The sequence below is a fragment of the Spinacia oleracea genome, chromosome 2 (assembly GCF_020520425.1).
Source record: "Spinacia oleracea cultivar Varoflay chromosome 2, BTI_SOV_V1, whole genome shotgun sequence".
Classification (NCBI taxonomy): domain Eukaryota; kingdom Viridiplantae; phylum Streptophyta; class Magnoliopsida; order Caryophyllales; family Amaranthaceae; genus Spinacia; species Spinacia oleracea.
The window spans coordinates 110,692,373-110,707,970 of NC_079488.1; the positions used below are offsets into that span (position 1 = coordinate 110,692,373).

Genomic DNA, 15,598 nt, shown 5'->3' on the forward strand with positions numbered 1-15,598 from the left:
AGTCCTACTAATTTTAAAATAACGTTTTTAAACTTTCTGAAAATATTAAAAGAGACTAACTAAAAACGGAAATAAATACATTTTTGATAATAAAATATATTTTATAAGATTATAAAGTATTGGGTATTACAATCTATCCCCCTTAAAAGAAGTTTCGTCCCGAAACTTAAATTTGGAAAATTTTAGAAAATTCTAGGGTATTACAATCTATCCCCCTTAAAAGAAGTTTCGTCCCGAAACTTAAATTTGGAAAATTTTAGGGTATTACAATCTATCCCCCTTAAAAGAAGTTTCGTCCCGAAACTTAATGCTATAAATATACAGGGTATTATAATTTACCCTCTTTAAAAAAAAGTTTCGTCTCGAAACTTAAAGCTATAAATATACAGGGTATTATAATTTACCCTTTTTTAAAAAGTTTCGTCCCTGAAACTTAATTTAGAAAAACTTTACTTTAGTTCCAAATGCTAAAGATCTTTTTTTTTTTTAATAATAAAAAAATTATACCAAATTTGAACTTTTGCTACATAAAATATTAGGGATATTACATACTATCCCCCTTTAAAAACGGAGTTTGTCCTCGAACTCAAACTAGTCATATAGACTCATTACAAGAATCACATAGCTAACACGTAAAAAGAGATAGTCTCTTCAATTAAACAACTTGTCCTATAATTTTTAACTTAACTCTTAATTACTCATTTTAATCCTAGACAACTCAAACGCTGAGATATGAAGATCTCTGCGTCAATCCCAAAGAGCGATTAGGCTCTTGATACCATTTTGTAACACCCCCAATTTCCATACCTGTTTAGGTCTTATAGCGGAAGCATAAAATAATAAATTAAGGGTATTACCGCCACATTTAGGTTACAACCCAAATGTAAGGCTATATTATCCATCAATAATCCAACCTTTATAAATAAACCAACATTGTCATAATTAAATAACTTAAACCAACTACCCAAAATATAGTTACAAACTGAATTAAATAAAACCCAACTGATTGTCTTTAGGTGATTTACGTTATTAATAACTTGCTACTAGTTGTTGTGAAACGGTCGCTCAGGACGTGCCACGCATACCTGTAAATTGGAAAAACATATACAGAAGGGAAACCACAAATCAGTGGAAATTGAGTAAGTACTACTTCACCCTGTAAAACATTTTCGAAAACCTTTTTCTTACTTTGGAAAACATTTTATCTTAAAAACATTTCATGCACAAATAGCACGTAACAAGCACACGCACTCAGTCCATAATTAACAGTTAATTAATTACTTAGAGGTAAGAGAACAAGATAATTCCACCATAATTGTAGTTCGAGACTACCACCCTAATGGGTGTAACCACCAAAATAGGTCTTAGTCCTTAAGTGTGCACACCCCCAGTGAGTGTTTTTAACTCAAAGGAGTAGATTAAGCCTAGGTCGTGCTAGTTAGCTTCGACCAAAATATTAAGACACATTGTGTCGTACCACCAATATGTTCACCACCTTAGGGGATCCTACCTAAGATGCCTTACCAACCAAGTGTATTTCACTGTAAATGGTTATTGTTAAAGGGGTTACTCGTAATAAGAGTCCTACTAATTTTAAAATAACGTTTTTAAACTTTCTGAAAATATTAAAAGAGACTAACTAAAAACGGAAATAAATACATTTTTGATAATAAAATATATTTTATAAGATTATAAAGTATTGGGTATTACACCAAGACTCCATGCAAATCGAAAGAGTTGGGAATTCAACCCTCCAAATCGAACTCAGATTACTCGCAGACAAACACTACAGCAGCTACCAAGAGGGGTTCTCATCACACCCTTGCATTCAGAAACACGAGGTCAAGACATGGGGCATCAAGATCGCCTTATAGCCATGTACGAGACGACGGAGGAGGTGGTGGGGCTGCAAGTGAAAGCAAAATATTGGAATCCACCGCTAGAACAAAGACAGATATTCACTTATATGACTCCGGTGAGATTGGAGGAAATTCATCGGACGGGAGTCCAGCAGTTTTGGAAGGATTGGGAGATTTACTTGATTCGCCAGTCTTGGAATCCTAATCATCCGATTCTGATCAATACAGCTCTTCCCAAACCCAATCCCCAAATGAAATTGTGTATTTGGAATGTTCGTGGTGCAAATAAGAATGTGTTTATGGATAATGCAAAGGATATTATTGCAAATCAACATCCGCAAATTTTTATTTTTCTGGAAACTAAAGCAGATGGGAGTAGGGCTAGAGAGGTGATGATGGAGTTAAAATTTCATGACTACAGGGTTGTGCGTCCAGTGAATACAAGGGGGGGTATTTGGGTCTTCTGGAGAAATACAGTTGATTTGGTTCTCTTTGACGCGGAATACCATCATTTTCATGCATTATTCCATTTCAAGAATTTGGGTAAGGAGGGCCTAGTCACTGCAATGCATGCACCTAGTAATCCAGCTAAAAGGGGCCAATTTTGGGATCAATTACGCTCTGATTTGCCACCCCCTAATTCCCCATGGTTGGTTGTAGGGGATATGAATGAAGTTATTTCTCAATCTGAAAAGATGGGAGGGAGACCAGTTCGAGGAACGCAAGGCCGTAATCTGATCAACTTTATGGATGATGCGGGGCTGGTGGATATTGGCTATAATGGTTGTAAGTACACTTGGACTAATGCTAGAGATGGAATGGAGCTAATTCAGGAGCGTCTGGACCGAGCTTTAGCCAATTCTCCATGGCTGGACAGTTTTCCTCATACTAAGGTTCATCATCTCCCTCGAATTCATTCTGATCATTCTCCAATTTTAGTTTCTTTGGATAATTGTGCTGTGAATGGCCCGTTCCCTTTTAGATGCAAAGAGGTGTGGTTATCTCATCCAAATTTTTCTGATTATTTTGTTCAAAATTGGAAACCTCCTAACAATGACTTTTTAAATGGTAGGAATAGATTTTTAAATACTATTCGTAACTGGAATCATAATATCTTTGGGAACCTCAATAAACAAAAAAGATCCATTATGGCTAGAATTGAAGGAATACAAATTGCTCTTAGTAAAAAGTACTCTCGGTTTCTTGTTAATTTAGAAGCTGATCTTTTGACTAATCTTAATGATATATATAAAAAGGAGAGAATTATTTGGGCACAAAAGGCGGGTATTAATTGGCGTAAATATGCTGACTATAATACGAAATATTTTCATACTATAGCAAAAATTAAAAAATCAAAAGGAAAAATTTTAACCCTAAAAAATGATCAAAATGAATGGGTCTCTGATCAATTACTTTTAAAAAATATGGCTTCTTCTTATTTTCAGTGTCTTTTTACTTCTCAGCATATTCAGGGCAATTTTATTTTCAATAACAAAAGCAATCTAAAACTTACTGAGGAGGAAATCAGAGATCTATCCATCATGATTTCAATAGAGGAGGTTAGACATAATCTCTTTTCTATGGACCCTATTAAAACCCCTGGCCCGGATGGTATCCAACCAATTTTCTTCCAAAAACACTGGAACAATCTGGGAACAACCATTTATGATTTTTGTGTTTCCTGTTTTAGGAGTGGTTCAGTTCCTAAGGAGATCAATAAGTCCTATATAGCCCTAATTCCGAAAATTGCTAATCCATCCCTTATTACGGAATTTAGGCCCATAGGGCTTTGTAACACTATTTATAAATTAATCACAAAAATAATTTCTTCTAGAATCAAGCCTATTTTAAATCGGATTATTAGTCCGTTGCAATCTAGTTTTATCAAGGGACGAGGAATAGAGGATAATGTTATTTTGGTCAAAGAAATGGCTCATCATTTTCATAAAGCAAAAAAGAGGAATAAAATTATGGCGTTAAAATTGGATATTACGAAAGCTTATGATAGCTTAGAATGGGATTTCATAAGAGAAACCTTATTGTTTTTTGATTTCCCAAACCTTCTCATTAATCTGATCATGTCTTGTATTACATCGTCTTCTATTTCTGTTCTTTGGAATGGAGAAATTTGTGATCCTTTCACTCCTTCCAGGGGAATTAGGCAAGGGGATCCTCTTTCTTCTTATATTTTTGTCCTTTGTTTGGATAGACTTTCTACTATGATTGAGGATTTGGTTACTCAGGGTCATTGGAAACCTATAGCTTTGACCAAAAATATTAAAATTTCTCATGTTTTTTATGCGGACGACGTTTTTCTTTTTAGTAATGCTTCGGTGGATAATATGAATGTAGTAATGTCTGTATTGGAACAATTTGGGAATATGTCAGGGTTAAAATTAAGTCTCACCAAATCAACTCTTATTTTTCCTAAATCCCTTAATCATAATATAAGAAGAGACATAGCTGGTAATTATGGCATTAAGATTTCTTCCTCTTTTGGTAAATATTTGGGGGTGGATATTAGACCTCATAAGCTAAAAATTAATAATTACAGAGGTCTGTTGGATAAAACGATGGATAGAATAAGAGGTTGGCAAGCTAAGCTTTTGAATATGGCTGGACGTTGTACTTTAATTAGATCAGTCCTTAGATCTTTTCCTCTTTATGCCATGCAAACTTCTCTAATTCCTTCCAACATTACCTATGCTATCGAAAAATGTTGTAGAAAATTTCTTTGGAACAAGGTGGATAGAAGTAATTATATGGCAAGATTAGCTTGGGATAAAGTTACTCTTCCTACTAATATTGGAGGGTTGGGAATTAGAAGATTGAAGGATTGGAATCTGGCGTTTATGGCAAAACTAGGATGGACTATTCTTGATAAACCAGATAAATTGTGGGTAAGAATTTTAAAGGAGAAGTATCTAAAGAATTCAAACCTTTTAAACTCTATGCCTAACTACAACCATTCTCCCTTATGGAGAGATATCCTTAGGGGCAATCATATTCTTCAAAAGGGTTTAATCATAGGAATTGGTAATGGTAGGAACACTTCTATTTGGTATCATCATTGGGTAGGGGAAGCACCTCTTTATACCCTTGAGGATATTAAAATTCCAGAGTTGAAAGCCCATTGGTTTGTCAATAGAATCATTAGAAATGGAAAGTGGTATCTTGATGAGATTCAACATCTTCTTCCTACTCATATTAAGGATCTTATTCTAGCTTACCCCCTTTCAAATAATATGGATGAAGAGGATTTTATAAGATGGAAATACTCAAAAAATGGTGATTTTGATATTAAATCTGCCTATCATATTCAATTGCATGATCCTTCTCCTACTTCTTTTTCTAGCTTTCCGTGGAAAACTATCTGGAAAATAAAATGTCCTTACAAATACAAAATGCTTCTTTGGAATTGCTGTCATGAAATATTACCAGTAGCTGCTATTTTAAATCAAAGAATTCCAAATATTAGCCCTATCTGCTCTAGGTGCCAACAGCAAAAAGAGGATCACTTACATCTTTTTAGGGATTGCCCCCAATCAAGTGTTCTGTGGTCCTTCATTTTTCAGAGGGTTTGGAACACTGAACATTTCCAGTTCTGTGCGTTTTATAATTCAAGTTGGAAGGATTGGATTCATTTCAATCTCCATAATTCTGCTTCTTGGAAAGTTATATTTATTGTTGCTATTTGGCATATTTGGATCTCTAGAAACAAAGCTGTTTTTGATCTCAAAATGAAAAGTGCTTTCTCTCTTTATAACTCTTTCTTTATAGACTGGAACTCTACTAACTTGGCTTTGCAGGGTAAAAGTACAGATATCAAAACGAATCTTCCCCCTATTAGGAAGCAGTGGATGCCACCTTTGGAAGGATATATGAAACTAAATATTGATGGTGCTTGGAAATCAGGAAATGTGGCAGGAGGAGGAGGTGTTTTCAGAAGGCACACTGGCTCCTGGTTTGTTGGGTTCTCTACTAAATTTAGGGTTCATTCTCCTTTGGCTTCTGAACTCTATGCTTTGAGAGAGGGCCTAAAAATTGCAAAGAACTTCTTAATTGATAAGTTAGAAGTTGAAACAGATGCTTTGAATCTTAAGCTCCTTCTTGATAAAGTGAAAGATCATACTCATCATGAATTGGGTCCGGTTCTTCGAGAGGTTACTCAGCTTTTGGGAGAAAACTGGATCATTAGTTTCTCTCACATTCCAAAGACCTATAATAGAGTTGCTCATGCTTTGGCAGCTCACTCTTTGATTATGGTGGTGCAACATAAGCTTCACTACATCATTCCATCTTGTGCAAAAGAGGAATATGAAGGGGATTTTGAAAAAGCAAATCCAGCATATGCAGAGGAGATGAGAAGAAATGCCCGGGATCAAGTTCGGGCAATGTGCAATGCAAGAAAAGAAAATGCAGCAAAAAACAACAATATAGCTCAGACTTCTTCAGCTACAGAAATTGTCTTCGGTTCCATAGTCTCTACTATCAAACAGGTGATGCAGGATAAAGATTCAGGAAAGGATGGGAGCAATACTGAAAAGGGTAAAGGAAAGGCTTTTGTTCCATTTGTTGTTGGTAGTTCAACAATTCCAAAGGATATAGAAATTGTTGAAGTTGAAGACGATGAGGAGATCAATTCTGTCACCAACAACTAATTTGGACCGTTCTTTTGGTGCGACGCAGGCTTCACAAGGTTATTTATGGCGTCTTTTTGGATGTATATAATCCTAGTTTTAAAGCATAAGTATTTTCGTAAGATCGATTATGGTATTAGGATAGATAACGATTTTCATCCTCATTTTGATAGTCCTATCTTTTGCGGGCTTAAGGAAGATAGTTAGCAGGACAAGGATGATTTGCTCAGCTGATCTGATTTTTTTTCTGGATCATGCTTGCTTTTGTTAGTATTAGGGTTTTTATCCCTAATTAATTAATATATATATATCGTCGGTTTGCGTTAAAAAAAAAGGCTAATGGGGGCTGGAACTTGCTTGATCTTCATGTTGGAACAAAGCAGCCACATGTAAGCTTTTCTGGGCAATCATTTAGAAACAAGATAAGCTTTGGATTTATAGCTTCACTCACATTACATTAAAGAAAAATATATATGGACCATGGATGTCCCTCGCGGTTTGCCATGGGTTCTCAAAAAGGTGCTGAGTTGTAGTCTTGTAGAGATGTTTTCTTACGACAAAGGAAGTATGCAACAATTGGTAGTAGGGACTAAATTTTCAATCAGGAAATTATATAATATCAGGGGTCTATTTTCTTATGATCCATGGAGAAGAGTATACTCCAACAATATGGCTAGTCCTAAAAGCAGTTTGTGACTTAGTTAGCCATTTTTCATCGGTTGACAACTAAAGATATAATGCTTCGTTGGGGAATGCAAATTGATGGGGTATATGTGTTGCCTTTGTGATGCACCTTCAGAGACTTTAGATCACCTGTTCTTCTACTGTTCTTATTCTTCAGTGATTTGGCACAAAATGTTGGGTTTGTTGAAGTTGGGTAAAAGCAACCTCACCTTTGACTAGGAAGTAACACAAGCAGCTGCAACATGCCAGAAAAAACATGCATCCCACTCAACAACTTCTTGGAATGTGCTTCTCTGAATCAGTGTACGCGATTTGGATACAAAGAAACAAAGAATTTTTTTACGGGAGATTGTGAGGGCTTGAAGTGATGTGTAGAATATTATTTTAAAGTTGTTTGTCGATGTAACGATTGAACAAAAAGCAAAGTTGATTATGTAATATGGCTGATGATGTTTTAACTCTTTGAGACAAGATTATCCTAATAAACTTTTATGAACTTTTATTGTATCTTTCTCTTTAAAAAAAAATAAAAAACAAATCGCACTCCTCTCGGTGAATTAATACACAAAACGCTCTATTTCGAAAAACCCATAAAGCCAAAAGGCCAAAACCCTCCTCCTCTTGGAAATCAAAAGTTCCCAATTTTGAATTTTCCAAGGGTTTAACTGTTGCAGACAGAAATGGCGTCGTCAATATTCAAATCCCTAAGAAGATCAACGGCAGTATTCAGCTCATCACCATTTCTGAATCAAATTTCATCAGCATCTTCTCCCCTCAAAACCTGCGGCTGCCTGCAGATGCAGAAGAAGTCAAGCTTCTCTAATGCAGCAACTGAGGATAGAGAACGAAGAAGAGGTAGAGAAGACGAAGAGAATGATGATATACCCACTGAAGGAATTAGCAGACCCATGTCTGAAATCCTCAAGCAACTCAATAAAAAAGTGCCTGATTCTCTTATTAGTGTTCGCTCTGAAAATGGGTTTTCTATCAAATATATTCCTTGGTAAATTTTCAATTGATTAGTTTTCATTTCGCAATTTCTTCTGTTGGTAGCTGGATTTTGGTGAATTTATGCTAGGATAGCTGGATTTTGGTGCTAATTTTTGCTATAATTTGAAGGTAATGTGTCTTGTAGGTTTTTCTAGTGTGTTTCAACTTTTAAGCTCCAATTTTTTAGATATTTTCTTCTTGTAGTTTTTTCTAGTGTGTTTTAAGCTCCAATTTTTCAGATAGTTTCTGAATTTTGTGCTTAATTGGTGTTTTACAGGCATATTGTGAATCGAATTATGAACTTACATTCTCCAGGTATTCAACAATACTGCATTATTTATATAGTGATTTAGGTGAATATTGTTGTTTGAAGCTCAATTTTGCCATAAATTTATGCATTTCAGAATGGTCTGGCGAGGTTAGGAATGTCACATACTCACCTGATGGCAAGTCCGTAACTGTTGTTTATCGCGTTACACTTCATGGGACTGATGCCGAGGTATATGTTCTTACTTGGTCCCCTGTCAATTATTGTTGGATTGTTTAACGATTTCAGTTAGGAATTTAGGAGCATTTTAAACTATCAGAGTGTAATGGAGGCAATTGCTCATTGTAGTTGAATTTGATAGAGAATGGGATTGCTCAAGTTGATATTGATAAATCAGTTTTCCCCGTGCAGTCAAAAATACTATTGCTCCATATGATTGTAGTGACGCAACAGGATTTTTAAGCTACTTTCTTCATAACATAAAAACATTTCTTTTGTATGATCATTTAATGGGGCTTGTGATGCTGATACTTTGCCAAAGCCTGCTAGTTGTAAGTACTTTTAATCTGCAAGTTGTCAAAATATATTGTGAACTATGATGTGAGAGTGCTATTGATTTATGATTTATCTAAAGAGAATAACAACTATGGATTACCAAGTCAATCCTTAATTCCTTATCATGCCCCCTCAAAATGTTATTTTCTGATTATTCCTTCCCAGAATATCCTCTAGTCTTTAGTGTAATTCTCCTGTTGTACTAGTTTATAGATTAGTTTTGAATCTTGTAAAGCCACTTTTATCTTCAGCAAACCTAGTTCCATTAGGTCTGTATTACTATATATACTTGTGATCTATAATGGAAACACTATCACCTCTCAAATTCTCTTTATGGTAAAAATCGATGAGAAGAGGTGTTAGATGGGTTCATGGGTACATGGAAGAATACCTGGTGCATAAAAAGAATGTGAGTCGGTATAACTTTTTTGGTCTTGTGGTGAGTTGCGGCATTAGCTGGTAGCTATAGGAGGGCTGGGTAGCGACAATTCTTTGTTGATGAGCTTTTCGTGCAATACTTCAAAGGAGATGTGAGTGTCTCTGCCATTGACTAAATCAATTATAGAAATGTTGGATGTGTTGACGCCACTAAGCACATGATGTATCAAGTCTGCATAATCAACTGGTTTTCTAAGAGCCGCAAGTTAATTCGAGCATGCTTTGATGGATTGCAGTTATGGTAGGGCCGTAGGAGTGCCCTTGCAGATGCACGTGAATTAGTCCTTGATTTGCTTAATATTGCCCCTGCTTGGTGTAGGATAAGTTTTGGCCAAGATATCCTAAATTCCCTTTAAAGCCAAGACAAAATCCTACTTGGCGCTCTAGTCGGCACACTTTCTCCTTCCCTTATTCCACTTGTATCCCAAGCATCACCCCGATGGAAATTTGGGATTCCTTGGCCATAACTTATGCTACACCAAGCAGGCAAGCACCACCCTATCAAGCAAATCAAGGACCAATTCACCTGCATCTCCAAGGCCTCTTGTACCATCTCTAACTATATGCATTCCCTCAAAGCATGTGGAGAACAACTTGCGGCTCTTGGAAAACCAATTGATCATCTCAAGGCTTGACATAATGTGCTTAGTGGCCTCAAATTATCCGACGTTTCCATAATGAATTTGTTAATGCCAGAGACACTCTTATCTCCTTCGAAGAATTGCACCAACCCCTTCAAAAGCTACTGCCACAACTCGACCACAAGGCCGGAGAAGGTCACCAACGTAGCATTCTGGATCCTACCCTAGGTATTCTTCCAACACCGACACTTCTTCTCGGGAACCTATACAATAAAGAAAAGATGTGAAGTGATAATATTTCCATTGATAATCACAAATATTTATAGTAATACAAACCTATTGGAACTAGGTTTACAGAGTAGCCACATAAGATTAACAAACTAAACTATAACATAGTAACTACTAAGAAGAATTACACTTAAGACCAGGAGATATTCTAGTAAGGAATAACCAGAGAATAACAACTAAGGATTAGTCCATCCTATTATCTTGGGATGCTTTATCATAATAAAATTTTCTTTTGTTGAAGTATAGTGGTAATAAAGTTGAGGTTTGACCACGAAAAACAGATAGCCTATCATCTTGGAACAAAAAGAGTAGTGAAGAATTCTTTAGTTGGAATGTTTTATGGATTGACCCCACAAACAAAAATCACACTCACTTTGGGGGTGGTGGAAGTGGTGGTGGACTGGTGGTGGGGTGGGGAGGGGGGGTGGCACATGAGTAGATGGCAATCAAACCTATGGCATGAAAGTCATTAGGTGGGAGAGATTACGTGGTAAACCAGTAATAAAATGTAGGTTGTATCAGTTCATTGACACTGCTTCTGAGAGTTCATTGTAGAGTTCTTTGTAGACTGCTGAGAGAAGAACGTTCTTGTAATAGTGTGCAGCTCTAACTATAGAATTTTAAACCAAGTTTGATTATACAATAAGGTAATTTTAATTCCATAAGATTGATCCGCAATGTTGGAACACTTGGTTACCTGTAGTTTGTTCATGAGAATCTTGACTAAGCTCATTCTTGATGTGAGCAAAATCATTCTAGATTCTAATGTATATCTCGTTTACGTTTCATATGGTTCTCTTTTAACCTTTTCATCCAAGATGAGAAAAGGTACTGACACAATTGCCCCTTTGCAATCAACAATAGATCTATAGGGAATCAACAGGAACTGCTTTGTTGGAAGAGAAAGGCTTTGGAGACGCTGTACAAAAGGCTGAAGGAATGGCATTTCGCCGAGCATGTGCACGATTGGGACTCGGGCTTCATCTCTACCATGAAGATATGTCATAGTATGGTTTCTTTACAAGGTATATCCAGTTTCTGTTTCTTTTTGCGGATGTAAAGGTTGCATAGCTGTAGCTTGTTCTTTCTTTGTGGGTGTTTTTTCCCCCTGGTGTATATGGGACCGAAGGATAGGCTGTTTTTGGACCGCTATGCATCTTGCAAGTGTGTGTATGAAGGAGAAGAAGATAGTAGTCGATTTATGTACTTGCTGAACAAGAGTCAAAGGAGTCATTGTCAGATTAAAACTTGGAACTGTTATTCGTTGAGAAACTTTTCCAGACATGTTACATGCTGTTTATGCTGATGCAGTATATGTATGCTTCTTGTCATTCGATATTTTAAGATTGTTTTTTGGGTTGTTTTGCTATGGTGAAGTATAATTAGACTAATCATATTATTGATAATCTATATGCATCAAATTCTCTGTTTCATACAGAATGTTAGTCTCTTGTAGAGTCGTCAAATGGAGGTTTCTCCTGAGATTGGGCATTACAGCAATTATCCCTAATTATGGGATCATTCTGCTTGTGTTGTTATTAAAGGTGATTGTATGTTAAGTCTATTTTTATGTTTTTATTTGTTCGTTTTAGGGAGCTTCAATTGAGCAAATGTAGCTTCAATTAGCTTTTGTTTTTTTTAATTGTTGTTCCGATTATGTAACTTTATCCTATGTCAAAAAAAAAAAAAAAACGTTGAGCAAATGTAGCAGAAGACGAGTGAAGTCATACGGTTTGTTGACTTGTGAGTTGTGACATGCTCCTATCATTGGGTTCATGGATTTGCTGATTTTGACATACCACATAGTTGAATTTTGGTACACCTCTTAGCTCTATGCCTCTATAAAAGTAGATTATGTAGGGTGTGCCAAAATCACTTCCAGTGGAGTTGCCAAATGACGATGATCCCACTTCCATTTGATACTCGTTTAAATAATACGAAGTATGGTTTAACCGTACATATTAGTTTGTGCACCGTAAAATTTAACGATAGTTGGGAAACTTTGTTTGATTGGTTGACATAGAAATTAAATTTCCACTGGAAGTTTGTTTTCATGAGAAGTTATTTCTTTTGTGAACTTACTAGGAACTGTCATGCTCTTATTTTATTGCACTAATGAACTTGTACTTTTGTAGGAAAAGACATGAGAATTGTGACTTACCAAGGGAAAGGTGGATAAGCCACTTCCCTCAGTTCATCTGTTTCATGCTATGGCAAATTTTCAATTTTCTTAGAAAGTCACGCTTTCCCCACTAATTGAATTTAAACCAAACAACCCCTATTGGTAGACCGTAGATGTAATCTTTATAAATCAGCTTCAATTTCACCAACCTAACCTTGAGAGTACAGTAGACGATTTCATCCATCCTTCAAAATTTGTCTGTCACTGTTTTTCTTTTTGGTTGAAAACAGCTAATCATGCAATAAACTAAAAAGAATTGAAGTATTAAATAGCTGAAGTTCAAACAAAGATTCGCAATGTGATGAGCAGTGAACTCTATGGAGCAGTTGTCTAGCCACCTTTGTAGTCGTTTTTATTTGTTGGGATAGCAATAGATCGGGTTTGGATCGGGTAGAGTTTCATCCATATTCATCCGTTTATCAATCTTAATCACCCGTCCATCATCCGCTTAACCTATTACTCACCCAAAAAAAATGTGTAAAATATACTTCATCATTTTGAATATTTTATATTTTTATTAAAATTTTGGGTGGAAAATATTTAAACAGATAGATAAAAGTGTAATCCGATTGCATATGAGACTTGATCCTTCACCTGCTTTACCCGTCACACATGTATCATCGCTTTAATTCAGGTATCCATCCATTGAATAACAAAGGATAGATCGGATAAATGAATACTCATTTAATTCGGAGTATTGCCCCCTACTAAAGTACTATTACTCGTGATATTGTGAAGGACAATAGTATATTTAAGGAAAATTATTGCAAGGTTTTCAAACTATTGATCCCCTCTATGGCTCTATCACAATAGGGTGGTTACCAAACTTTTAAAATGACCCTATTTTCTTTGACTTAAGATTACGACCATACAATAGTTTCTTGAATTTAGGATTCAAAGAGGTTAAAATTACCGTAAAAGTACAATCTTTTACAGGTACATAGGTGTAAATGTCACTGGAGCAAAATTAGTGAAGACTCACCACTCACATCCATCATAGTTAAGGGGACTCGTGATTTATTAGACCGAACATGAGGAGAAAATCGCACTTAATAGTCGATATGAATGAATGATGGAACAGGTGTAGATTTTAGGATGTACGTACCCACCCCATAGTCCATACTCACCCGATATGAAACTTTAGTACGTAATTTAAAATATTTACTTCATATGTTTCAAAATATTATTTATATTTTTTACTTTAGTTTGCATTATTTTTATTGTAACTTAAGCATGTTTTCTAATAATATGTTTTGCATTAAAAAAATAATTGATTTTGTAAATTTTGCTTTTCCTAGTATAAAACACATCTAAGAATACTATGGATTATAAGGTGAGAGGTATTAACGATATTTGCATTCATATGATAAACGTCAAAGTTGATTTTTTCTTTTTTGAACTTTTACAAGCATTTTGAAACAAAGATTGTATTATCGATCTATTTTAAATTTAAATAATATTACAATGTGTAAATAAGACAAAACAAGAAAAATAAACTCAAGTCTAATGTATTTGCTTTCTATTGCAAATTTGCAACTAACTACGTACTACGTAGTACGTACAACATTTCTAATTTGGGATTAATTTTGACACCGAAAATGACTTTTTAGGCCTTAATAGTTACACTACCAACCTGTTAACTTGTTGTCTACTCTTCATTTTACATAATCATATGGGTCAAATGGTCCATCTGTAGTTCTGTACCTTTTCTAGTTTTCTCCTTTCCTTATTTACAAACTTTTGTATAAGGCGGTCTTATAGGAAAGACCACCTTATACTTGGATATTTTCGCGGGTCACACACGGGCGGATATGGGTCTGATTTAATTTCGGGTCGCATAAAAAACAAAATTTCATCCATTTCAAAACCTAATCCGTATCTCTCTCCTCCCCCTCTCTCCTCTAAACTCTCTGATCTCTTTCTCTCTCCTCCGTCCGCCTCTTTGCTAAAGCCTAACACCGGCCAAAGCCTAACATCGGCCAAAGCCTCCTCGCTGTTCCAATTCGCCACCGCCATCAACTCCTCACCTCTCCAGAAGGAGAACAAGGAACATCGGTCGTCGCCGCTTGTTGCCCGCTGTCGTATATGTTTCTTTAGTGTTTGGTCGGGGTTCGAACCAAGGATATTGGCGTCGCCAATTCGTTTGAGCAGCGGCGTTGTCAATTCGTCTGAGCAGCGGCGTCGCCAATTCGTAGTCGATGGTGGCGAGTTGTCCCTCGACGGAAAAGCCTCAAAGAACTCAGTTAACTCCTTCATCTCATGACTTTTGGTTTTTGTTTCAGTTTTTTTATTTATTTGTTGATTAATTGGTTGATTTTACAATTTAGGTGAATCGATGATGTTTTTTTAGGTTTTTTATTTTTGAGCTTTTTAAATCATTTTTATGCGATTTCTTTTATGCAATTTCGTTTGAATTAGTGGTGCTGTGATCGATTCAGGTGTTTGTGATTTTTGAATCCGCAGGTCATTGTTCACTTGGATGTTGTTGAACTTCTACACATTGTGTCTTTTTGTTAGGGAAACAATGTGAACCTCTTGATTTTGATTTCTCTAGTGTTTCCGTCATGTTGGATGAAGCTCCTGATTTTGATTTCTCTGGTGTTTTTCGTATTGTCGAATGAACCTCCTGATTTCATTTCTATTTATTTTGTTTTTTTAAATGTGTGTTTTCCATTAATTGATTGAACATGTTGTAAATGCGGTGTTTTTTAGGTGCTATGCTACTGCTGGTGGAGCTAGTTGTGATAAACTGACGGAGAGGCAGCTACAGAAGCACCTCAAGGTTTGTGTGGTGACGCTAGGCTTGCGCCACTAGGCGTGCTGTGCTGGTTGTCATTCCGGTGGCTGCTAGAGTTGATGCGATTGTGAATTGATGTTGGTTATGTGTTGTTGTTGGTGATATGGTGAGCACACGCAGAGGAAGTGCTTTGGTGATGCTTCGCTGCCGTGTTTCTAGGCGGCATGGAGAGGAGTAAGACAGGGCAGGGCGGCAAAATTGAAAAGAAATGTAATTATTAGTATCCAAATTTGTATTGTAACAATTTTGTTTCATTTATATTAGTCATGATTATATAGGTTTTAGTTAAGAATAAATTCATTTTAGTTACACATTT

The 15,598-nt window shown here is 36.0% G+C and overlaps 2 protein-coding genes across 2 annotated transcripts; both read left to right on the forward strand.

The window, feature by feature from the left end:
• Positions 1-1,849: 1,849 nt before the first annotated feature.
• LOC130467714 (uncharacterized) lies at positions 1,850-6,520 on the forward strand. The gene has a single exon (XM_056836316.1). The coding sequence runs from the start codon at positions 1,850-1,852 to the stop codon at positions 6,518-6,520; it is 4,671 nt and encodes a 1,556-aa protein (XP_056692294.1).
• A 1,240-nt stretch (positions 6,521-7,760) lies between these two features.
• LOC110796132 (DNA repair RAD52-like protein 1, mitochondrial) lies at positions 7,761-11,634 on the forward strand. Its single transcript, XM_022001163.2, has 4 exons — positions 7,761-8,186; positions 8,451-8,488; positions 8,578-8,672; positions 11,168-11,634. Exons 1-4 carry the CDS (start codon positions 7,864-7,866, stop codon positions 11,309-11,311), a joined length of 600 nt encoding a protein of 199 aa, XP_021856855.1. The 5' UTR covers positions 7,761-7,863; the 3' UTR covers positions 11,312-11,634.
• The last annotated feature ends 3,964 nt before the right edge of the window (positions 11,635-15,598 follow it).